Below are 25,086 nucleotides of genomic sequence, written 5' to 3' on the forward strand. Positions count from 1 at the left end.
CGATGGGACAAGGGGATGGCGTGAAGAACACCTATGCGGCCATGAGCAAGCCGGTGGCCTGCGCCAAGAGGGGATCTATAAATGCCCCGAGTGTGGGAAGATCTTCAAGGACTTCTCCAGCCTCATCTCCCTCCACAGGGTCCATAAGGGAGAGAGACCGTACAAGTGCCTGGAGTGTGGGGAGTGCTTCAGCCACAGCTCGAGCCTTTCCACGCATCGGAGGACCCACACTGGAGAGAAACCTTCTTCCTGCTCTGACTGTGGGGAATCCTTTACTCAGAAGCAAACACTCATCTTGCACCAGCGGATCCACCCCAGGGAGATGCCCAACCGCTGCCAGCAATGCCAGAAAACCTTCCGGACCAGCTCCCACCTTGCCACTCACCAGCGGATCCACGCCCAGGAGAGCTCCCACGCGTGCCTGTTCTGTGGGAAGTCATTCAACGTGGGCGCCGGGTGTCTTGTCCATCGGGGCCCCACTTGGAGAAGGTGCCCGTGGGCACCGGGGGAAACCACGGCAAAAATCTTGGGTGGTTTGGAGGAAGCAAAACTCATCCAGGACCCTGCAATCAAAATGGAGCGTATGGGATGCTCCTGTCGTTACGTAGGTGCACACAGACGTAGATGGATACACACAGACCCAGGGGGTGTGTACGTCCCTTACAGGAAATCGAAGAAACACCTCTCTTTTTTTTTTTTTTGAAGTGTCTATCAAATAAAATAGATTTGGCTCATAATGGGTTTCAGATTTGTGTCCTGTTCGTTGAAGAGTGAATAGATTTGGGGGATGCACAAGAGATGGGGAGGGGGGACGCAACCAGGCAGATGACCCAACCCAACCCAAGAGCTATTCCTGGCCCTATCTCATCCTGCTTCTCAGAGACTCCTCCAGCCTCTCTGCCCTCTGGGGCAGGATGTTCCCCTCTGCTCACACTTCTCTCCCCCCTCCAGGGCAGAGTCGTTAGCCAGACATCCCTTGGTTATGCAAAGCTGGGGTGACTCACCCCTTAGCCCCTGGTCCCTTCTTCTGTCCCAACACTCTTCAAGCAGCGACTGACCCTGGCATTGGTCTATTCCCGAGTTCGGAACGAGCAGAGCAGAGAATTTCCTGAAGACATCACATCCCTGGTCCTGCGGGGTGGGGTGAGGTTTGCGGGGGGTGTGTGTGAATGTGGGGAACAAGGGCGGGCGCTGGTCTGGGGTGAAGAAGGAGGAGGGATGGGGGAAGGGGAGGACAAAGGAGGGGGAGGGCGAGGGGCAGGAAGAGGGGACACACACAGACAGAACCATGGGCACGCGGGCGGTTGCACCCCCATCTCCTTCCACACCTGTGGACACCCAGACAATCCTGGGGCGGGGGGGGGGGTATTCTGCCCGCACAGCCCCCCCTTCCCTGCAGGGATTTCCCTGAGGGATGGAGAATCCACGTCCAGCCGCCCCCCATAACCCGCAGCACTCCTGGGTGTCCCCCGCTTCATCTACCGCGGGCAGGGTACAGGCAGGGTACCGGCAGGGTACCTGCTGCCGCCTCTCGGGGTGCTCAGCACCCCCTGCCCGGGCCTCAGCACACACCCGGCTGCAGCCTGTTGTGCTGGTTTGTGTGTGGAGGGGTTGGGAGCGGGGGAGGGGGCTACAGGGGGGGCTCCTGGGAGAAGATGCTCAAAACTCCCAGGGCTCCAAGTCGGACCCGCCCCTGGCCAAGGCCGAGCCAATTAGCGACGGCGTCGTGGTCTGAGATAAGGGATTTAAACGGGGGAAGCTGGGATGAGGAGGAGAAGAAGGAGAAGAAAAAGGCGGAGAATAGGAGGGAAATACCTCTGCAAACAGTGAGGGTGAGGAAGGACCCCAGGAGGGGGGAGGTGCTCTGGAGCAGAGACTGCCCTGCACCCATGGAGAGCCACGGGGGAGCAGATGCTCCCCCCAGAAACCCCTGGAAGGGACCCACGTAGGAGGAAGATCGTGGAGGACTGTCTCCCGTGGGAGGGAGCCCACGCCGGAGCAGGGGAGGAGTGTGAGGAGTCCTCCCCCTGAGGAGGAAGGAGGGAGGGAGGGTCCGGTGGGGCTCAGGTGCCCTCGGGGCTCAAAGCACAACATGGCGCTAACGGGCAAGGCCATGTGGGGTGTGAGGAGGAGAAGGGAAGGGAGGGAGCCGAGCAGGCAGAGACATGGAGTAGGTGGCTGCTCTTCATGTGCCTTAAGAGCCCCCAGCTGAGCCCCTTTGGTCTCCCCACAGGGGCTGGGACAGACAAGCAGAAGGAGGAGCAGTGCCAGCCCAGGGAAGAGCAGAGGGGGATGCTGCAAGGGCCCGAAGAGGAGCCCCAGAGCCCCACGGTGGACGTGGAGCACGATGGCCAATGGCAGCCAGATGATACAGAAGGGAGCCACACACCAAGAAGACCCCAAAAATGTTCTTTCAAAGGGACGTGTGCTGAAGACCCTCAAGAAGACACAACCCAACCACCGAGAAGCTCTAGAGGGAAGGAGCACAAGTGTGAGCACTGTGGGAAGGTCTTCACATTCAGGAGCAGGCTGGATGAACACCAACGGACCCACACAGGAGAGAAGCCCTACAAGTGCTGGGATTGTGGGAGGAGCTTCACACAGAGAGGAAACCTCAGGTGTCACCAGAGGACACACACCAAGGAGAAGCCTTTTCTCTGCACAATCTGTGGGAAACGCGTCTCCGGTTCCTCAGACCTCACTAAGCACAAACGCATCCACACAGGAGAGAGACCGTACCCCTGCTCCCACTGTGGGAAGAGCTTCAAGCGGAGTAATCACCTCAAGAAGCATCAGCAAACCATCCACAATGGTGAGTCCTTAGGGGGGTTTAGCGTGAGATGTCGCAGTCCCTGGTGGAGCTGTGGGTGGGGATGGCCTGGAGAAGCACGTGGTGGGGCTGTGCTGGGACTCCCGCTCCCAGCGTGGCAGCAGTGCTGGGCTGGGAGATGGCCCTGGGGATGGATTTGCTCTGTCCCCAGGTTGGGTTGAACTAGCGGTGGGGATGGTCCTGCTGGGAGCAGGAGGTTGGACTGGAGACCTCCAAGGAATGGAGCTGCCCTGGAAGAACCTCCTTGCTGCAGGGGGTTTCCTGAGTCAGTTTGGCGATAGCAAATGGCCTCCAAGCACATTTCCCAGGTGTGTCTGTGGACACGGAGGCCTCTCTGCACCCATCCTCCACCACTGCAAATCCCCTCCTGGCGGAGGGGATTCTTCCCAGCTTGCATTACCCCAGCAGATACTGGGGTTTCCCCTCCATCCTTGGCTGGGGAGGTCCCGTTGGGGCAATGCTGTGCTGAGTTTGTGTGGCGGGGGGGGGGTTGGCAGTGGGTGACGGAGCTACAGCGATGGCCCCTGTGAGAAGCTGCTCAAAGCTCCGCTGCCTCCAAGTGGGACCCGCCTCTGGCCAAGGCCGAGCTCATTAACGGCGATGGCTGCGCCTCTGCGATAACGTATTTAAGGAGGGAAAATGGGAAGGGTTTTGGGGACATTGAGGAGGAGAAATGAAGGGAAGTTGCTACAAGTATAATTGAATTTGTAATGTACAGGGACCTGTGAACTAGGACATTTAATTTTAAATTTAACTATCACTTGTGTTTTAGTAGCTTTTTTTTTTCCCATATTTTACTGAAATGTATATAATTTCATTCATACTTTTTTCCCTAACTACACTCTGCGGTCATTACCCACTTGTACGATGTTTTGAAACCTTTAAGTCCTTGACTAGTGAAGATAAGACAGACCTTGCACAGTCTGGCAAGCTCCCTGAGTACATCCCTAATAGCAGGAACCTAAAAATCAAGTGTCTAAGAAGACGCCAGTGTCAAGAGAAGTGACTGGAAGCTGGTCTGAACTGCCCTCCTTGGAAGAAACGGGAGCTGAAGGATGGATGAGGTCACTCCATGACCACATATGGACATGAGAAACCTAAAGTTCAACTAATGGACAGTGTGAGGAAGACTCTGTGGACCCCTAAGGAGAGGAGAAGACCCTCACTCTATTTTTACTACGCGTGCTCAGACTATGTAAATGAATTCTAAGAAGCCATTAGCATAAGGCTGCCTTTTCTAAGAAATCTAATGGTTATGTATGTTATTTGTGTATATTAATCAGAGAGTTTTGTTAGTAATTGTGGCACTTGTGGTGGAGTGATACCCAGTGCTGCGAATAAAGAATCCCTGCTGAACAGTTATACTCAATTCTGACTGTGGAGTGAAGCTCTTTGTTTCACCTTCACCCCATCACGTGGGACCATCACGTTCAAGAGCCCCAGCATCTCCTTGGGGACTCATGGGGCTGGGCAGAGGCGATGTTTAAGAAATGCTGCCTTCCTGGGAAACCAGGGTGCTCCCATGAGTTCAAAGGGTTGTAAAGGCTCATTAGGCAGCGAGGTCGTTAACCAGACCCAGCGTTGAGCAAACTGCTGGACAGTCTTGGTACGACGTCTTGGTGGGATGTTGGTTGTGTGGTACAAGCTGTGACCACCGTGTTGTATTTTACTCCATTTGCTCTTAGTATGTTTATCTCTCCCTGTTCATCTCTCGCTTCGTTAAATGTGTGTACCGTTAATTATTACCTGATTCTAAACTGTGAGGATGAACTTCAATGATGACGCTCACCAAGGCCGAGGGTTTTGTGGCTCCTGGTGGGATACAGCGATACCAGACTACGATGGTGGAGGGATGAGCCGCTCTCACCCATGGCTCCTTGGGGACTATTTTACCCCGAGGAAGGAGATGATGGCAATGGGGTAAACCAGAGAAAAAAGTCTTGGGTGGTTTGGAGGAAGCAAAACCCCATCCAGCACCCTGCAATCAAAATGGAGCATATGGGATGCTCCTGTCGTTACGTAGGTGCACACAGACGTAGATGGATACACACAGACCCAGGGGGTGTGTACGTCCCTTACAGGAAATCAAAGAAACACCTCTCTTTTTTTTTGAAGTGTCTATCAAATAAAGTGGATTTTGCTCATAATGGGTTTCAGATTTGTGTCCTGTTCGTTGAAGAGTGAATAGATTTGGGGGATGCACAAGAGATGGGGAGGGGGGACGCAACCAGGCAGATGACCCAACCCAACCCAAGAGCTATTCCTGGCCCTATCTCATCCTGCTTCTCAGAGACTCCTCCAGCCTCTCTGCCCTCTGGGGCAGGATGTTCCCCTCTGCTCACACTTCTCTCCCCCCTCCAGGGCAGAGTCGTTAGCCAGACATCCCTTGGTTATGCAAAGCTGGGGTGACTCACCCCTTAGCCCCTGGTCCCTTCCTTTGTCCCAACACTCTTCAAGCAGCGACTGACCCTGGCATTGGTCTATTCCCGAGTTCGGAACGAGCAGAGCAGAGAATTTCCTGAAGACATCACATCCCTGGTCCTGCGGGGTGGGGTGAGGTTTGCGGGGGGTGTGTGTGAATGTGGGGAACAAGGGCGGGCGCTGGTCTGGGGTGAAGAAGGAGGAGGGATGGGGGAAGGGGAGGACAAAGGAGGGGGAGGGCGAGGGGCAGGAAGAGGGGACACACACAGACAGAACCATGGGCACGCGGGCGGTCGCACCCCCATCTCCTTCCACACCTGTGCACACCCAGATAATCCTGGGGTGGGAGGGTCGTATCCTGTCCGCACAGCCCCCCCTTCCCTGCAGGGATTTCCCTGAGGGATGGAGAATCCACGTCCAGCCGCCCCCCATAAACGGCAGCACTCCTGGGTGTCCCCCCCTTTGCTGGTACCGCGGGCAGGGTACAGGCAGGGTACAGGCAGGTACCTGCTGCCGCCTCTCGGGGTGCTCAGCACCCCCTGCCCGGGGCTCAGCACCCACCCGGCTGCAGCCTGTTGTGCTGGTTTGTGTGTGGAGGGGTTGGGAGCGGGGGAGGGGGCTACAGGGGGGGCTCCTGGGAGAAGATGCTCAAAGCTCCCCGGGCTCCAAGTCGGACCCGCCCCTGGCCAAGGCCGAGCCAATTAGCGACTGCGACTGCGCGTCTGGGACAAGGTATTTAAGAAGGGGAAGCTGGGGGGAACGAGGAAGAGAAGGAGAGTGGGAGGGAAATACCTCTGCAAACAGCGAGGGTGAGGAAGGACGTGAGGAGGGGAGAGGTGCTCTGGAGCAGAGACTGCCCTGCACCCATGGAGACCCATGGGGGAGCAGATGCCCCCCCAGAGCCCCTGGGAGGGACCCACGTGGGAGGAAGATCGTGGAGGACTGTCTCCCGTGGGAGGGAGCCCACGCCGGAGCAGGGGAGGAGTGTGAGGAGTCCTCCCCCTGAGGAGGAAGGAAGGAGGGAGGGAGGGTCTGGGTGGGGCTCAGGTGCCCTCGGGGCTCAAAGCACAACATGGCGCTAACTGGCAAGGCCATGTGGGGTGTGAGAAGGAGGAGAAGGGAAGGGAGGGAGCCGAGCAGGCAGAGACATGGAGTAGGTGGCTGCTCTTCATGTGCCTTAAGAGCCCCCAACTGAGCCCCTTTGGTCTCCCCACAGGGGCTGGGACAGACAAGCAGAAGGAGGAGCAGTGCCAGCCCAGGGAAGAGCAGAGGGGGATGCTGCAAGGGCCCGAAGAGGAGCCCCAGAGCCCCACGGTGGACATGGAGCACGTTGGCCAACAGCAGCCAGATGATACGCAAGGGAGCCACAGACCAACAGGGCCCCAAAAAAGCTCTTTCCAAGGGACGTGTGGTGAAGACTCTCAAGAAGACACAACCCAACCACCGAGTAACTCCAGACAGAAGATGTACAAGTGTAAGGACTGTGGGAAGGTCTTCCCCTGGGAGAGCAGCTTGACCTCTCACCAACGGATCCACACTGGAGAGAAGCCCTTCAAGTGCCAGGAATGTGGGAAGAGCTTCACGTGGGTGTGCATCCTCCGGCATCACCAGAGAACACACACCAAGGAGACGCCCTATGTCTGCACCACGTGTGGGAAACGCTTCTCCTGGCGCTCGAGCCTCATGAAACACCAATGCACCCACTTGGAAGATAAACCGTACACCTGCTCGCACTGCGGGAAGAGCTTCCCGCACAGTTATAACCTCAAGAGGCATCAGCAAACTCTGCACATTGGTGAGTGTTCATTGGAGTTTTAATGCCATATCACGTTGTTCTCAGCCATAAAATGCAGGGAAGGGGGTTTGGGGTGGGGGTTGGTCAGGAACTGGCTGAGCATCCATCTCCCCATGGGCAGGGGTGAGTGATGCCCTTTGGATGTCTCCTCCTTTCTGTCACTCTGTGTCCTCGTCTCTGTCTCTCTCCTAGCAAACAATTTTTGGTCCATCTAGAGGTTTTCTCATTTTTCCTCTTCTTTTCCCCCTTCCCGGGTTCACTCCCAGCAGGTGGGAGCAGCCAACAGCCCAACCCTGCCCCATCCTGACCTGCCCCATCTCCATCCCCAGCTCTTCCTGGGTTGGGGGGGAATGTTGGGGCGGTGCAAGTGGGGACCAAGGGTGTGCGCGGGTCCAGGTTGCACAAGGAGGATGTATGGGGGAGGAGGAGGTAGAGGGCTGGATGAGAAGAAGTAACATGGAGGAGGGGGAGGGATGCAGGATGAGGTCGAGTAGGAAGAGGACACACACACACACACACACAAACACAAAAACACAGAGCCATGGGCACCTGTACACCTGTACCCCCATGTCCTTACTTACTTGTAAACCATACACAGGGTACGGGCAGGTACCCGCTGCTGCCTCTCGGGTGCTCAGCACCCCCTGACCAGGGCTCAGCACCCACCCGGCTGCACCCTGTTGTGCTGGTTTGTGTGTGGAGGGGTTGGGAGCAGGGGAGGGGGCTACAGGGGAGGCTCCTGGGAGAAGATGCTCAAAGCTCCCCCACTTCAAGTTGGACTCGGCTCTGGCCAAGGCCCAGCCAATTAGCGATGGTGGCCCCACCACTGGGACAAGGTATTTAAACAGGGGAAACTGGAGGGAGGACGAGGAAACAGATGGTGGGAGGGAAATAGCTCTGCAAACATCAATGGTGAGGAGGGACGGCACGAGGGGGGAGGTGCGATGGAGCAGAGACTGCCCTGCACCCGTGGAGATCCATGGGGGAGCAGATGCCCCCCCAGAGCCCCTGGAAGGGACCGACATGGAAGGAAGTTCGTGGAGGACTGTGTCCCGTGGGAGGGAGCCCACGCCGGAGCAGGGGAGGAGTGTGAGGAGTCCTCCCCCTGAGGAGGAAGAAGGGAGGGAGGGTCTGGGTCCGGCTCAGGTGCCCTCGGGGCTCAAAGCACAACATGGCGCTAACGGGCAAGACCATGAGGGGCGTGAGAAGGAGGAGAAGGGAAGGGAGGGAGCCGAGCAGGCAGAGACATGGAGTAGGTGGCTGCTCTTCATGTGCCTTAAGAGCCCCCAACTGAGCCCCTTTGGTCTCCCCACAGGGGCTGGGACAGACAAGCAGAAGGAGGAGCAGTGCCAGCCCAGGGAAGAGCAGAGGGGGATGCTGCAAGGGCCCGAAGAGGAGCCCCAGAGCCCCACGGTGGACATGGAGCACGTTGGCCAACGGCAGCCAGATGATACGCAAGGGAGCCACAGATCAAGAACACCCCGAAAGTGCTCTTTCAAAGGGACATGTGGTGAAGACCCTCAAGAAGACGCAACCCAACCACTGAGTAACTCCAGACAGAAGATGTACAAGTTTAAGGACTGCGGGAAGGTCTTCCCCTGGGAGAGCAGCTTGACCTCTCACCAACGGATCCACAGGGGTGAGAAGCCCTTCAAGTGCCAGGAATGTGGGAAGAGCTTCACATGGGTGTGCATCCTCCGGCGTCACCAGAGAACACACACCAAGGAGACGCCCTATGTCTGCACCACGTGTGGGAAACGCTTCTCCTGGCGCTCGAGCCTCATAAAACACCAACGCATCCACATGGCAGATACACCGTACGCCTGCTCGCACTGCGGGAAGAGCTTCCCGCACAGTTATAACCTCAAGAGGCATCAGCAAACTGTGCATGTTGGTGAGTGTTCAGTGGAGTTTTAATGCCATATCACGTTGTTCTCAGCCATAAAATGCAGGGAAGGGGGTTTGGGGTGGGGGTTGGTCAGGAACTGGCTGAGCATCCATCTCCCCATGGGCAGGGGTCAGTGATGCCCTTTGGATGTCTCCTCCTTTCTGTCACTCTGTGTCCTCGTCTCTGTCTCTCTCCTAGCAAACAATTTTTGGTCCATCTAGAGGTTTTCTCATTTTTCCTCTTCTTTTCCCCTTCCCGGGTTCACCCCCAGCAGGTGGGAGCAGCCAACAGCCCAACCCTGCCCCATCCTGACCTGCCCCATCTCCATCCCCAGCTCTTCCTGGGTTGGGTGGAGTTTTGGGGGGTGAAAGTGGGGACCAAGGGTGGGCGCGGGTCCAGGTTGCACAAGGAGGATGTATGGGGGAGGAGGAGGTAGAGGGCTGGATGAGAAGAAGTAACATGGAGGAGGGGGAGGGATGCAGGATGAGGTCGTGTAGGAAGAGGACACACACACACACACACACAAACACAAAAACACAGAAACACAGAGCCATGGGCACCTGTACACCTGTACCCCCATGTCCTTACATACTTGTAAACCATACACAGGGTACGGGCAGGTACCTGCTGCTGCCTCTCGGGTGCTCAGCACCCCCTGACCAGGGCTCAGCACCCACCTGGCTTCACCCTGTTGTGCTGGTTTGTGTGTGGAGGGGTTGGGAGCGGGGGAGGGGGCTACAGGGGGGGCTCCTGGGAGAAGATGCTCAAAGCTCCTCTGGCTCCAAGTTGGACTCGGCTCTGGCCGAGGCCCAGCCAATTAGCGACGGTGGCCCCACCACTGGGACAAGGTATTTAAACAGGGGAAACTGGAGGGAGGACGAGGAAACAGATGGTGGGAGGGAAATAGCTCTGCAAACATCAATGGTGAGGAGGGACGGCACGAGGGGGGAGGTGCGACGGAGCAGAGACTGCCCTGCAGCCGTGGAGACCCATGGAGGAGCAGATGCCCCCCCAGAGCCCCTGGGAGGGACCCTCGTGGGAGGAAGATCGTGGAGGACTGTGTCCCGTGGGAGGGAGCCCACGCCGGAGCAGGGGAGGAGTGTGAGGAGTCCTCCCCCTGAGGAGGAAGGAGCAAGAGAGGGGCTGTTTGGGGCTCAGGTGCCCTCGGGGCTCAAAGCACAACATGGTGTTAATGGGCAAGGCCATGTGGGGTGTGAGAAGGAGGAGAAGGGAAGGGAGGGAGCCGAGCAGGCAGAGACATGGAGTAGGTGGCTGCTCTTCATGTGCCTTAAGAGCCACCAACTGAGCCCCTTTGTTCTCCCCACAGGGGCTGGGACAGACAAGCAGAAGGAGGAGCAGTGCCAGCCCAGGGAAGAGCAGAGGGGGATGCTGCAAGGGCCCGAAGAGGAGCCCCAGAGCCCCACAGTGGACGTGGAGCACGATGGCCAACAGCAGCCAGATGATACGCAAGGGAGCCGTGGAACAAGAAGACCCCGAAAATGCTCTTTCAAAGGGAAGTATGGTGAAGACTCTCAAGAAGACACAACCCAACCACAGAGTAACTCCAGAGGGAAGGAGCACAAGTGTGAGCTCTGTGGGAAGGTGTTCACCCGTGGGAGCAGCCTGAGATCTCACGAGGCGATCCACAGGGGTGAGAAGCCCTTCAAGTGCCAGGATTGTGGGAAGAGCTTCTCACGGAAATGGAGCGTCCTGTGTCACCGGAAGAGACACACCAAGGAGAAGCCCGTTGCCTGCACCACGTGTGGGAAACACTTTGCCTTTAGGTCAAACCTCCTTAGCCACCAACAAATCCACAGAGGAGATAAACAGCACACCTGCTCGCACTGTGGGAAGAGCTTTTGGCGGAAGTCTCACCTCTTGAGGCATCAGGAATCCATCCACAATGGTGAGTCCTCAGTGGAGGCTTAATCCTGTATCTCGCTGTGCTCAACCATAAAATGCAGGGAAGGGGGTTTGGGGGCAGGCGTTGGCCAGGTTTTGGTCAGGAACTGGCTGGGCATCCATGTCCCCATAGTGGGGGTCAATGATGGCCTTTGCATTTTTCCTCTGTCTGTCTCCTGCGATTGAACTATTTTTACCTTCACCCACGGGTTTTCTTGGTTTTCTTTTCTGCTTTCCATGTTCACCCCCAGTGGGTGGGAGCAGCCAACAACCCAACCCTGCCCCATCCCAACCTGACCCATCTCCATCCCCGGCCTTCCCAGGGGGTGGGGGGAGTTTTGGGGGGTGAAATTGGAGAGCAAGAATGGGAGCTGGTCCAGGTTGAAGAAGGTGGAGGGGTGGAGGTGAGGAGGTAGAGCGATGGAGGAGAGTAAGGATGGAGGAGTGGGAGGGATGGAAGCTGAGCACAAGGAAGGAGAGGACACATGGACACAGACACACAGAGCCATGGACACTTGTACACTTCTCCCACCTCCTTAATCCTTGTGAACCGCGGGCAGGGTACCGGCAGGGTACACGCAGGGTACCTGCTTGTGCCTCTCAGGGTGCTCAGCACCCCCTGCCCGGGGCTCAGCACCCACCCGGCTGCACCCTGTTGTGCTGGTTTGTGTGTGGAGGGATTGGGAGGGGGCTACAGGGGGGGCTCCTGGGAGAAGATACTCAAAGGTCCCCCCGGCTCCAAGTAGGACCCGCCCCCGGCCAAGGCCGAGCCAATTAGCGACGGTGTCTGAACCCCTGAGATAAGGGATTTAAACAGGAGAACCTGAAGGCATGAGGAAGAGGAGGGTGGGAGGGAAATACCTCTGCAAATAGTGAGGGTGAGGGAGGACGGCAGGACCCCTCAGGTGGTCTGGAGCAGAGACTGCCCTGCACCCATGGAGACCCACGGGGGACCAAATGACCCCCCAGAGCCCCTGGGAGGGACCCACGTGGGAGGAAGATCGTGGAGGACTGTCTCCCGTGGGAGGGAGCCCACGCTGGAGCAGGAGAGGAGTGTGAGGAGTCCTCCCCCTGAGGAGGAAGGAGGGAGGGAGGGTCTGGGTGGGGCTCAGGTGCCCTCGGGGCTCAAAGCACAACATGGCGCTAACTGGCAAGGCCATGTGGGGTGTGAGAAGGAGGAGAAGGGAAGGGAGGGAGCCGAGCAGGCAGAGACATGGAGTAGGTGGCTGCTCTTCATGTGCCTTAAGAGCCCCCAACTGAGCCCCTTTGGTCTCCCCACAGGGGCTGGGACAGACAAGCAGAAGGAGGAGCAGTGCCAGCCCAGGGAAGAGCAGAGGGGGATGCTGCAAGGGCCCGAAGAGGAGCCCCAGAGCCCCACGGTGGATGTGGAGCACGATGGCCAACGGCAGCCAGATGATACACAAGGGAGCCACAGACCAAGGGAACACCAAAAAAGCTCTTTCCAAGGGACGTGTGCTGAAGACCCTCAGGAAGACACAACACAACCACAGAGTAGCTCCAGAGAGGAGTACAAGTGTGAGCACTGTGGGAAGGTCTTCACTTGGAGGAGCAACCTGAGCCATCACCGACAGATCCATACAGGAGTGAGGCCCTACAATTGCTGGGATTGTTGGAAGAAGTTATGGGATAGCTGGAAACTCGTGTGTCACCGGAGAACACACATCAAGAAGCCCTTTGTCTGCACCACGTGTGGCAAACGCTTCTCCTTTATCTCGCACCTCAGCAGGCACCAACTCGTCCACACAGGAGACAGACCGTACACCTGCTCAGACTGCGGGAAGAGTTTCCGGCAGCATTGTCACCTCTTGAGGCATCATTTAATCATCCACAACTGTGAGTCCTCAGGGGGTGGCATTGGGAGTAATCCCATATCACATCGTGTTCAGCAATAAAAAGGAGAGGAGGGGGCTTGGGGGTGGGGATTGGCCAGATTTTGGTCAGGAACTGTCTGGGCATCCATCTCCCCATGGCTGGGGGTGAGCGATGGCCTTTGCATTTTTCTTTCTGTCCTCTGATATTGAACTATTTTCACCTCCAGCTGCAGGTTTTCCTGTTTTCCTCTTCTTTTCCCCTTCCTGGGTTCACCCCCAGTGGCTGGGAGCAGCCAACAACCCAACCCTGCCCCGTTGTGACGTACCCCATCTCCATCCCTGGACATCCCAGGAGTGGGGGGAGATTTCAGGGGTTGAAAGTTGGGAGGAAGGGTGGGCACTGAGCCAGGGTGAAAAGCCCCTGTGCATTTACACACTCACTGGTGGTACAAGGGCTCCAGCAGCTGGCAGCACTGTCCTGGGTGGTACTGGTCTGGGTGGGAGCTGCTGGAGTAGGTGGCTGCTCTTCATGTGCCTTAAGAGCCCCCAGCTGAGCCCCTTTGGTCTCCCCACAGGGGCTGGGACAGACAAGCAGAAGGAGGAGCAGTGCCAGCCCAGGGAAGAGCAGAGGGGGATGCTGCAAGGGCCCGAAGAGGAGCCTCAGAGCCCCACGGTGGATGTGGAGCACGATGGCCAACAGCAGCCAGATGATACGCAAGGGAGCCACAGACTGAGGGAACCCCGAAAATGCTCGTTCAAAGGGACGTACGCTGAAGACTCTCAGGAAGACACAACCCAACCACAGAGCAGCCCCAGAGAGAAGGAACAGTACAAGTGTGAGCACTGTGGGAAGGTCTTCACATCTCGGAGCAATCTGAGCTGTCACCAACAGATCCACAGGGGTGAGAAGACCTTCAAGTGCCAGGATTGTGGGAAGAGCTTTACACAGAGATCGATCCTCTTGTGTCACCAGAAGATACACACCAAGGAGAAGCCCTTTGTCTGCACCACGTGTGGGAAATGCTTCTCCATTAATTCGAGCCTCAGGAAACACCAACGCATCCACACAGGAGAGAGACGGTACCCCTGCTCCCACTGCGGGAAGAGGTTCCAGCAGAGTTATAACCTCAAGAGGCATCAGCGAGCTGTGCACGTTGGTGAGTGTTCAGTGGAGTTTTAATGCCATATCACGTTGTTCTCAGCCATAAAATGCAGGGAAGGGGGTTTGGGGTGGGGGTTGGTCAGGAACTGGCTGAGCATCCATCTCCCCATGGGCAGGGGTGAGTGATGCCCTTTGGATGTCTCCTCCTTTCTGTCACTCTGTGTCCTCGTCTCTGTCTCTCTCCTAGCAAACAATTTTCGGTCCATCTAGAGGTTTTCTCATTTTTCCTCTTCTTTTCCCCTTCCCGGGTTCACCCCCAGCAGGTGGGAGCAGCCAACAGACCAACCCTCCCCCATCCTGACCTGCCCCATTTCCATCCCCGGCTCTTCCTGGGCTCAGGGGGAATGTTGGGGCAGTGAAAGTGGGGACCAAGGGTGGGCGCTGGTCTAGGGTGAAGAAGGAGGAGGGAAGGAGGAAGAGGAGGTAGAGGGCTGAAGGAGGAGGAGGAGGGATGGAAGATGAGCTTGAATAGGAAGAGAACAAACACACACGCACACACAGAGCCATGGGCACCCGTACACTTGTTCTCCCATCTCGTTACATACTTGTAAACCATACACAGGGTACAGGCAGGGTATCTGCTGCCATCTCTCAGGGTGCTCAGCACCCCCTGCCCGGGGCTCAGCACCCATCCGGCTGCACCATGTTGTGATGGTTTGTGTGTGGAGGGGTTGGGAAAGTAGCTACAGGGAGAGGAGGGGGAGCTTCTGGGAGAATGTGCTCAAAGCTCCCCTGCCCCTGGCCAAGGCCGAGCCAATTAACGATGGTGGCCCCACCACTGGGACAAGGTATTTAAACAGGGGAATCTGGAAGGGGGAGGAGGAGGAGGGGGGAGGGAAATACCTCTGCAAACAATGAGGGTGAGGAAGGACGGCAGGAGGGGGGAGGTGTGACGGTGCAGAGACTGCCCTGCACCCATGGAGACCCACAGGGGAGCAGATGCCCCCCCAGAGCCCCTGGGAGGGACCCATGTGGGAGGAAGATCGTGGAGGACTGTCTCCCGTGGGAGGGAGCCCACGCCGGAGCAGGGGAGGAGTGTGAGGAGTCCTCCCCCTGAGGAGGAAGGAGGGAGGGAGGGTCCGGTGGGGCTCAGGTGCCCTCGGGGCTCAAAGCACAACATGGCGCTAATGGGCAAGGCCATGTGGGGTGTGAGGAGGAGAAGGGAAGGGAGGGAGCCGAGCAGGCAGAGACATGGAGTAGGTGGCTGCTCTTCATGTGCCTTAAGAGCCACCAGCTGAGCCCCTTTGGTCTCCCCACAGGGGCTGGGACAGACAAGCAGAAGGAGGAGCAGTGCCAGCCCAGGGAAGAGCAGAGGGGGATGCTGCAAGGGCCCGAAGAGGAGCCCCAGAGCCCCACGGTGGACGTGGAGCACGATGGCCAATGGCAGCCAGATGATACGGAAGGGAGCCACAGACAAAGAAGACCCCGAAAATGCTCTTTCAAAGGGACGTGTGCTGAAGACTCTCAAGAAGCCACAACCCAACCACAGAGTAGCTCCAGGCAGGAGTACAAGTGTGAGCAGTGTGGGAAGGTCTTCACCTGTAGGAGTTACCTGAGATCTCACCGACGAATCCACACGGGAGAGAAGCCCTACAAGTGCCAGCATTGTGGGAAGCGCTTCATACGGAGATACCACGTCCTGTGTCACCAAACGACACACACCAAGGAGAAGCCCTTTGCCTGCACCACGTGTGGGAAACACTTTGGCTTTAAGGCAAACCTCATTACCCACCAACATATTCACACAGGAGAGAGACGGCACACCTGCTCGCACTGTGGGAGGAGCTTTCGGCAGAAGTCTCACCTCTTGAGGCATCTGAAATCCATCCACAATGGTGAGTCCTCAGTGGAGGCTTAATCCTGTATCTCGCTGTGCTCAACCATAAAATGCAGGGAAGGGGGTTTGGGGGCGGGCGTTGGCCAGGTTTTGGTCAGGAACTGGCTGGGCATCCATGTCCCCATAGTGGGGGTCACTGATGGCCTTTGCATTTTTCCTCTGTCTGTCTCCTGCCATTGAACTATTTTTACCTCCACCCACGGGTTTTCTTTTCCCCTTCCTGGGTTCACCCCCAGTGGGTGGGAGCAGCCAACAGCCCAACCCTGCCCCATCCCAACCTGCCCCACCTCCATCCCTGGCCCTACCACGGGGTGGGGGGAGTTTTGGGGGGTGAAATTGGAAAGCAAGAATGGGAGCTGGTCCAGGTTGAAGAAGGTGGAGGGGTGGAGGTGAGGAGGTAGAGCGATGGAGGAGAGTAAGGATGGAGGAGTGGGAGGGATGGAAGCTGAGCACAAGGAAGGAGAGGACACATGGACACAGACACACAGACCATGGACGCTTGTACAATTCTCCCATCTCCTACAATTGTGAACCACAAACAGTACAGGCAGGTACCTGCTGGTGCCTCTCAGGGTGCTCAGCACCCCCTGCCCGGGGCTCAGCACCCACCCGGCTGCACCCTGTTGTGCTGGTTTGTGTGTGGAGGGGTTGGGAGCGAGGCAGGGGGCTACAGGAGGGGCTCCTGGGAGAAGATGCTCAAAGCTCCCCCAGCTCCAAGTCGGACCCGCCCCTGGCCAAGGCCGAGCCAATTAGCGACGGTGTCTGCACCCCTGAGATAAGGGATTAAACAGGGGAACCTGAAGGGACGAGGAAGAGGAGGGTGGGAGGGAAATGCCTCTGCAAACAGTGAGGGTGAGGAAGGACGGCAGGAGGGGGGAGGTGCTCTGGAGCACAGACTGCCCTGCACCCGTGGAGACCCATGAGGTAACGGATGCCCCCCCAGAGCCCCTGGGAGGGACCCACATGGGGGGGAAGATCGTGGAGGACTGTCTCCCGTGGGAGGGAGCCCACGCCGGAGCAGGGGAGGAGTGTGAGGAGTCCTCCCCCTGAGGAGGAAGGAGCAAGAGAGGGTCTGGGTGGGGCTCAGGTGCCCTCGGGGCTCAAAGCACAACATGGTGCTAACAGGCAAGACCATGAGGGGTGTGAGAAGGAGGAGAAGGGAAGGGAGGGAGCCGAGCAGGCAGAGACATGGAGTAGGTGGCTGCTCTTCATGTGCCTTAAGAGCCCCCAACTGAGCCCCTTTGGTCTCCCCACAGGGGCTGGGACAGACAAGCAGAAGGAGGAGCAGTGCCAGCCCAGGGAAGAGCAGAGGGGGATGCTGCAAGGGCCCGAAGAGAAGCCCCAGAGCCCCACGGTGGACGTGGAGCACGATGGCCAACAGCAGCCAGATGATACGCAAGGGAGCCACAGACCAAGAAGACCCCGAAAATGCTCTTTCAAAGGGACGTATGCTGAAGACCGACAAGAAGGTGCAACCCAACCACAGAGTAACTCCACAGGGAAGGAGCACAAGTGTGAGCTCTGCGGGAAGGTGTTCACCCGTGGGAGCAACCTGAGATCTCACGAGGCAATCCACAGGGGTGAGAAGCCCTTCAAGTGCCAGGATTGTGGGAAGAGCTTCTCACGGAAATGGAACGTCCTGTGTCACGAGAAGAGACACACCAAGGAGAAGCCCGTTGCCTGCACCACGTGTGGGAAACACTTTGACTTTAAGGCAAACCTCCTTAGCCACCAACAAATCCACAGAGGAGATAAACAGCACACCTGCTCGCACTGTGGGAGGAGCTTTCGGCAGAAGTCTCACCTCTTCAGGCATCAGAAATCCATCCACAATGGTGAGTCCTCAGTGGAGGCTTAATCCTGTATCTCGCTGTGCTCAACCATAAAATGCAGGGAAGGGGGTTTGGGGGCAGGCGTTGGCCAGGTTTTGGTCAGGAACTGGCTGGGCATCCATGTCCCCATAGTGGGGGTCACTGATGGCATTTGCATTTTTCCTCTGTCTCCTGCGATTGAACTAATTTTACCTTCACCCACGGGTTTTCTTGGTTTTCTTTTCTGCTTTCCATGTTCACCCCCAGTGGGTGGGAGCAGCCAACAGCCCAACCCTTCCCCATCCTGACCTGCCCCATATCCATCCCTGGCCCTACCAGGGGGTGGGGGGAGTTTTGGGGGGTGAAATTGGAGAGCAAGAATGGGAGCTGGTCCAGGTTGAAGAAGGTGGAGGGGTGGAGGTGAGGAGGTAGAGCGATGGAGGAGAGTAAGGATGGAGGAGTGGGAGGGATGGAAGCTGAGCACAAGGAAGGAGAGGACACATGGACACAGACACACAGAGCCATGGACACTTGTACACTTCTCCCACCTCCTTACATCCTTGTGAACTGCAGGCAGGGTACAGGCAGGTACCTGCTGCCGCCTCTCGGGGTGCTCAACACCCCCTGCCCGGGGCTCAGCACCCACCCGGCTGCAGCCTGTTGTGCTGGTTTGTGTGTGGAGGGGTTGGGAGCGGGGCAGGGGGCTACAGGGGGGGCTCCTGGGAGAAGATGCTCAAAGCTCCCCCAGCTCCAAGTCGGACCCGCCCCTGGCCAAGGCCCAGCCAATTAGGGATGGTGGCTGCACCACTGGGACAAGGTATTTAAGAAGGGGAATAGGGGAGTATGTGGAAGAGGGGGAGGGTGGAAGGGAAATACCTCTGCAAACAACGAGGGTGCGGAAGGACGTCAGGAGCGGGGAGGTGCTCTGGAGCAGAGACTGCCCTGCACCCGTGAAGACCCACGGGGGAGCAGATGCCCCCCCAGAGCCCCTGGGAGGGACCCACGTGGGAAGAAGATCATGGAGGACTGTCTCCCGTGGGAGGGAGCCCACGCCGGAGCAGGGGAGGAGTGTGAGGAGTCCTTCCCCTGAGGAGGAAGGGGTGAGGAAGAGTCTGGGTGGGGCTCAGGTGGCCTCGGGGCTCAAAGCACAACATGGTGCTAAGGGGCACGGCCAGTCAGGGCGTGAGGAGGAGAAGGGAAGGGAGGGAGCCGAGCAGGCAGAGACATGGAGTAGGTGGCTGCTCTTCATGTGCCTTAAGAGCCCCCAGCTGAGCCCCTTTGGTCTCCCCACAGGGGCTGGGACAGACAAGCAGAAGGAGGAGCAGTGCCAGCCCAGGGAAGAGCAGAGGGGGATGCTGCAAGGACCCGAAGAGGAGCCCCAGAGCCCCACGGTGGACGTGGAGCACGATGGCCAACAGCAGCCAGATGATACGCAAGGGAGCCACGGACCAAGAAGACCCCAAAAATGCTCTTTCAAAGGGACGTATGGTGAAGACACTCAAGAAGACCCAACCCAACCACCAAGTAGCTCCAGGCAGGAGTACAAGTGTGAGCAGTGTGGGAAGGTCTTCACCTGTGTGAAGTACCTGAGATCTCACCGACGAATCCACACGGGAGAGAAGCCCTACAAGTGCCAGCATTGTGGGAAGCGCTTCATACGGAGATACCACGTCCTGTGTCACCAAACGACACACACCAAGGAGAAGCCCTTTGCCTGCACCACTTGTGGGAAACACTTTGCCTTTAAGGCAAACCTCATTACCCACCGACATATTCACACAGGAGATAAACAGCACACCTGCTCGCACTGTGGGAGGAGCTTTTGGCGGAAGTCTCACCTCTTGAGGCATCAGGAATCCATCCACAATGGTGAGTCCTCAGTGGAGGCTTAATCCTGTATCTCGCTGTGCTCAACCATAAAATGCAGGGAAGGGGGTTTGGGGGCAGGCGTTGGCCAGGTTTTGGTCAGGAACTGGCTGGGCATCCATGTCCCCATAGTGGGGGTCACTGATGGCCTTTGCATTTTTCCTCTGTCTGTCTCCTGCGATTGAACTATTTTTACCTCCACCCACGGGTTTTCTTGGTTTTCTTTTCCGCTTCCCATGTTCACCCCCAGTGGGTGGGAGCAGCCAACAGCCCAACCCTTCCCCATCCTGACCTGCCCCATATCCATCCCTGGCCCTACCAGGGGGTGGGGGGAGTTTTGGGGGGTGAAATTGGAAAGCAAGAATGGGAGCTGGTCCAGGTTGAAGAAGGTGGAGGGGTGGAGGTGAGGAGGTAGAGCGATGGAGGAGTGGGAGGGATGGAAGCTGAGCACAAGGAAGGAGAGGACACATGGACACAGACACACAGACCATGGACGCTTGTACAATTCTCCCATCTCCTACAATTGTGAACCACAAACAGTACAGGCAGGTACCTGCTGGTGCCTCTCAGGGTGCTCAGCACCCCCTGCCCGGGCCTCAGCACACACCCGACTACACCCTGTTGTGCTGGTTTGTGTGTGGAGGGGTTGGGAGCAGGGAGGGGGTACAGGGAGTCTCCTGGGAGAATATACTCAAAGCTCCCCCAGCTCCAAGTCGGACCCGCCCCTGGCCAAGGCCGAGCCAATTAGCGACGGTGTCTGCACCCCTGAGATAAGGGATTTAAACAGGGGAACCTGAAGGGACGAGGAAGAGGAGGGTGGGAGGGAAATACCTCTGCAAACAGTGAGGGTGAGGAAGGACCCCAGGAGGGGGGAGGTGCTCTGGAGCAGAGACTGCCCTGCACCCGAGGAGACCCACGGGGGAGCAAATGCCCCCCAAGAGCCCCTGGGAGGGACGCACGTGGGAGGAAGATCGTGGAGGACTGTCTCCCGTGGGAGGGAGCCCACGCTGGAGCAGGGGAGGAGTGTGAGGAGTCCTCCCCCTGAGGAGGAAGGAGCAAGAGAGGGTCTGGGTGGGGCTAAGGTGCCCTCGGGGCTCAAAGCACAACATGGCGCTAACTGGCAAGGCCATGTGGGGTGTGAGAAGGAGGAGAAGGGAAGGGAGGGAGCCGAGCAGGCAGAGACATGGAGTAGGTGGCTGCTCTTCATGTGCCTTAAGAGCCCCCAACTGAGCCCCTTTGGTCTCCCCACAGGGGCTGGGACAGACAAGCAGAAGGAGGAGCAGTGCCAGCCCAGGGAAGAGCAGAGGGGGATGCTGCAAGGGCCCGAAGAGAAGCCCCAGAGCCCCACGGTGGATGTGGAGCACGATGGCCAACGGCAGCCAGATGATACGCGAGGGAGCCACAGACCAAGGGAACACCAAAAAAGCTCTTTCCAAGGGACGTGTGCTGAAGACCCTCAAGAAGACACAACCCAACCACAGAGTAGCTCCAGAGAGGAGTACAAGTGTGAGCACTGTGGGATGGTCTTCACTTGGAGGAGCAACCTGAGCCATCACCAACAGATCCATACAGGAGTGAGGCCCTACAAGTGTCGGGATTTTGGGAAGAAGTTATGGGATAGCTGGAAACTCGTGTGTCACCGGAGAACACACATCAAGAAGCCCTTTGTCTGCACCACGTGTGGCAAACGCTTCTCCTTTATCTCGCACCTCAGCAGGCACCAACTCGTCCACACAGGAGACAGACCGTACACCTGCTCAGACTGCGGGAAGAGTTTCCGGCAGCATTGTCACCTCTTGAGGCATCATTTAACCATCCACAACTGTGAGTCCTCAGGGGGTGGCATTGGGAGTAATCCCATATCACATCGTGTTCAGCAATAAAAAGGAGAGGAGGGGGCTTGGGGGTGGGGATTGGCCAGATTTTGGTCAGGAACTGTCTGGGCATCCATCTCCCCATGGCTGGGGGTGAGCAATGGCCTTTGCATTTTTCTTTCTGTCCTCTGATATTGAACTATTTTCACCTCCAGCTGCAGGTTTTCCTGTTTTCCTCTTCTTTTCCCCTTCCTGGGTTCACCCCCAGTGGCTGGGAGCAGCCAACAACCCAACCCTGCCCCGTTGTGACGTACCCCGTCTCCATCCCTGGACATCCCAGGAGTGGGGGGAGATTTCAGGGGTTGAAAGTTGGGAGGAAGGGTGGGCACTGAGCCAGGGTGAAAAGCCCCTGTGCATTTACACACTCACTGGTGGTACAAGGGCTCCAGCAGCTGGCAGCACTGTCCTGGGTGGTACTGGTCTGGGTGGGAGCTGCTGGAGTAGGTGGCTGCTCTTCATGTCCCCTAAGAGCCCTCAACTGAGCCCCTTTGGTCTCCCCACAGGGGCTGGGACAGACAAGCAGAAGGAGGAGCAGTGCCAGCCCAGGGAAGAGCAGAGGGGGATGCTGCAAGGGCCCGAAGAGGAGCCCCAGAGCCCCACGGTGGACGTGGAGCACGATGGCCAACAGCAGCCAGATGATACGCAAGGGAGCCACAGACCAAGAACACCCCAAAAATGCTCATTCAAAGGGACTTATGGTGAAGATCTTCAGGAGGGTGCAACCCAACCACAGGGCAGCTCCAGCAGGAAGGACCACAAGTGTGAACAATGTGGGAAGGTCTTCACCTGGAAGACCAGCCTGAGCCATCACCAATGGATCCACAGGGGTGAGAAGCCCTTCAAGTGCCGGGATTGCGGGAAGAGCTTCAGACTGAGAGGAAACCTCATCTTTCACCAGAAAACACACATCAAGGCGAAGCCCTTTGTCTGCAGCATATGTGGGAAACGCTTCTCCTGTAGGACAAACCTCATCACTCACCAACGCATCCACAAGGGAGAGAGACCGTACCCCTGCTGGCACTGCGGGAAGAACTTCTGGATAAAGTCTCATCTCTGGAGTCATCAGGAATCCATCCACAATGGTGAGTCCTCAGTGGGGGCTTAATCCTGAAGTACATGGTGCTCAGCAATAAAATGGAGAGGAGGGGGTTTGGGGGTGGGTGTTGGCCAGATTTTGGTCAGGAACTGGCTGGGCATCCGTGTCCCCATGGGCAGGGGTGAGTGATGGCCTTTGCATTTTTCCTCTGTCTGTCTCCTGCTATTGAACCATTTTTACATCCACCCACGGGTGTTCTTACTTTTCCTCTTCTTTTCCACTTCCCATGTTCACCCCCAGCGAGTGGGAGCAGCCAACAGCCCAACCCTGCCCCATCCTGACATGCCCCATCTCCATCCCCGGCCCTCCCAGGGGGTGGGGGGAGTTGTGGGGAGCAAGGTTTGGCACTGGTCCACGGTGAAAAAGAGGGAGGGTTGGGGGAGGAGGAAGAGCAGGAAGAGGAAGGATGAAGGAGAATGAGGTGTATTGGTAGGAGGGGACACACACACACACACACACAGAGCTGTGGGCAGCTCTGTGCATGGACCCCCATCTCCTCACAGGCTTGTGCGCACCTGCACACAAACACAACCCCCACACCTGCATGTGCACACCAATGCATGTGCACACACACAGTCCCTGTGTCTTTACACACCCACCAACGCTAGAAGGGCTCCAGCAGCTGGCAGCACCATACTGGGTGGTACTGGTCTGGGTGGGAGCTGCTGGAGTAGGTGGCTGCTCTTCATGTGCCTTAAGAGCCCCCAGCTGAGCCCCTTTGGTCTCCCCACAGGGGCTGGGACAGACAAGCAGAAGGAGGAGCAGTGCCAGCCCAGGGAAGAGCAGAGGGGGATGCTGCAAGGGCCCGAAGAGGAGCCCCAGAGCCCCACGGTGGACGTGGAGCACGATGGCCAACAGCAGCCAGATGATACGCAAGGGAGCCACGGACAAAGAAAACCCCAACAATGTGCTTTCAAAGGGACGTATGGTGAAGACACTCAAGAAGGTGCAACCCAACCACAGAGTAACTCCAGACAGACGGAGTACAAGTGTGAGCACTGTGGGAAGGTCTTCCCCTGGGAGACCAGCCTGAACTGTCACCGATGGATCCACAAGGGTGAGAAGCCCTTCAAGTGCCGGGATTGCGGGAAGAGCTTCAGACTGAGAGGAAACCTCAGCTTTCACCAGAAAACACACGCCAAGGCGAAGCCCTTTGTCTGCAGCACATGTGGGAAACACTTCTCAAGTAGGACAAACCTCGTCACTCACCAACGCATCCACATGGAAGAGAGACCGTACCCCTGCTCGCACTGCGGGAAGAGCTTCTGGGTAAAGTCTCGTCTCAGGAGTCATCAGGAATCCATCCACAATGGTGAGTCCTTGGCGGAGGCTTAATCCTGAAGAACATGGTGCTCAGCAATAAAATGGAGAGGAGGGGGTTTGGGGGTGGGTGTTGGCCAGATTTTGGTCAGGAACTGGCTGGACATCCATGTCCCCATGGGCAGGGGTGAGCGATGGCCTTTGCATTTTTCCTCTGTCTGTCTCCTGCTATTGAACCATTTTTACCTCCACCCACGGGTGTTCTCACTATTCCTCCTCTTTTCCCCGTCCCCATGTTCACCCCCAGCGGGTGGGCACAGCCAACAGCCCAACCCTGCCCCATCCCGACCTGACCCATCTCCATCCGGGGACATCCCAGGGGGTGGGGGGTTTTGGGGGGTGGAAATTGGAGAGCAAGGAGGAGAAGGGAAGGGAGGGAGCCGAGCAGGCAGAGACATGGAGTAGGTGGCTGCTCTTCATGTGCCTTAAGAGCCCCCAGCTGAGCCCCTTTGGTCTCCCCACAGGGGCTGGGACAGACAAGCAGAAGGAGGAGCAGTGCCAGCCCAGGGAAGAGCAGAGGGGGATGCTGCAAGGGCCCGAAGAGGAGCCCCAGAGCCCCACGGTGGACGTGGAGCACGTTGGCCAACAGCAGCCAGATGATACGCAAGGGAGCCACAGACCAAGAACACTCCGAAAATGCTCTTTCAAAGGGAAATGTGGTGAAGACCCTCAAGAAGGTGCAACCCAACCACAGAGTACCTCCACACAGAAGGAGCACAAGTGTGAGCACTGTGGGAAGGTCTTCACCTGGGAGACCAGCCTGAACTGTCACCGATGGATCCACACAGGAGAGAAGCCCTTCAAGTGCCAGGATTGTGGGAAGAAGTTCAGACTGAGAGGAAACCTCAGCTTTCACCAGAAAACACACGCCAAGGCGAAGCCCTTTGTCTGCAGCACATGTGGGAAACACTTCTCCTGTAGGACAAACCTCGTCACCCACCAAGGCATCCACATGAGAGAGAGACCGTACCCCTGCTCGCACTGCGGGAAGAGCTTCTGGGTAAAGTCTCGTCTCAGGAGTCATCAGGAATCCATCCACAATGGTGAGTCCTTGGCGGAGGCTTAATCCTGAAGTACATGGTGCTCAGCATTCAAATGGAGAGGAGGGGGTTTGGGGGTGGGTGTTGGCCAGATTTTGGTCAGGAACTGGCTGGACATCCATGTCCCCATGGGCAGGGGTGAGCGATGGCCTTTGCGGTTTTCCTGTCTATCTCTCTCCTCCTATTGAAATATTTTTTCATCTCAACCCATGGGTTTTCTTGCTTTTATCCTCTTTTTCCGCTTCCCGGGTTCACCCCCAGCGGGTGGGTGCAGCCAACAGCCCAACCCTGCCCCATCCCGACCTGACCCATCTCCATCACCGGCCATCCCAGGGGGTGGGGTGTTACGGGGGGATGAAATTAGAGAGAAGAGTGGAGAAGGAGGGAGCCGAGCAGGCAGAGACACGGAGTA

General features: G+C 57.4%; 1 protein-coding gene across 1 annotated transcript; it reads left to right on the forward strand.

Annotated features, from left to right (window-relative positions):
* Window positions 1–2: 2 nt before the first annotated feature.
* LOC141936875 (uncharacterized) lies at window positions 3–24,700 on the forward strand. The gene is made up of 18 exons (XM_074854217.1): window positions 3–92; window positions 281–445; window positions 1,012–1,138; window positions 2,420–2,735; window positions 6,709–7,050; window positions 8,603–8,849; window positions 10,582–10,680; window positions 12,366–12,440; window positions 13,492–13,829; window positions 15,331–15,665; window positions 15,917–16,056; window positions 17,049–17,506; window positions 19,013–19,358; window positions 20,844–20,941; window positions 21,023–21,168; window positions 21,908–22,268; window positions 23,343–23,626; window positions 24,285–24,700. Exons 1-18 carry the CDS (start codon window positions 3–5, stop codon window positions 24,698–24,700), a joined length of 4,383 nt encoding a protein of 1,460 aa, XP_074710318.1.
* Window positions 24,701–25,086: the final 386 nt, after the last annotated feature.

Source organism: Strix uralensis, chromosome 35, assembly GCF_047716275.1.
Source record: "Strix uralensis isolate ZFMK-TIS-50842 chromosome 35, bStrUra1, whole genome shotgun sequence".
Taxonomy (NCBI): domain Eukaryota; kingdom Metazoa; phylum Chordata; class Aves; order Strigiformes; family Strigidae; genus Strix; species Strix uralensis.

Coding starts and splice junctions, on each gene's coding strand:
- LOC141936875 (XM_074854217.1), top strand. CDS start 3: ATGGGACAAGGGGATGGCGTGAAGAACACCTATGCGGCCATGAGCAAG. Junction 15,666..15,916: donor TCTGAAATCCATCCACAATG/GTGAGTCCTCAG, acceptor GGGTGGGAGCAG/CCAACAGCCCAACCCTGCCC. Junction 22,269..23,342: donor AACTTCTGGATAAAGTCTCA/TCTCTGGAGTCA, acceptor CTGGGAGACCAG/CCTGAACTGTCACCGATGGA.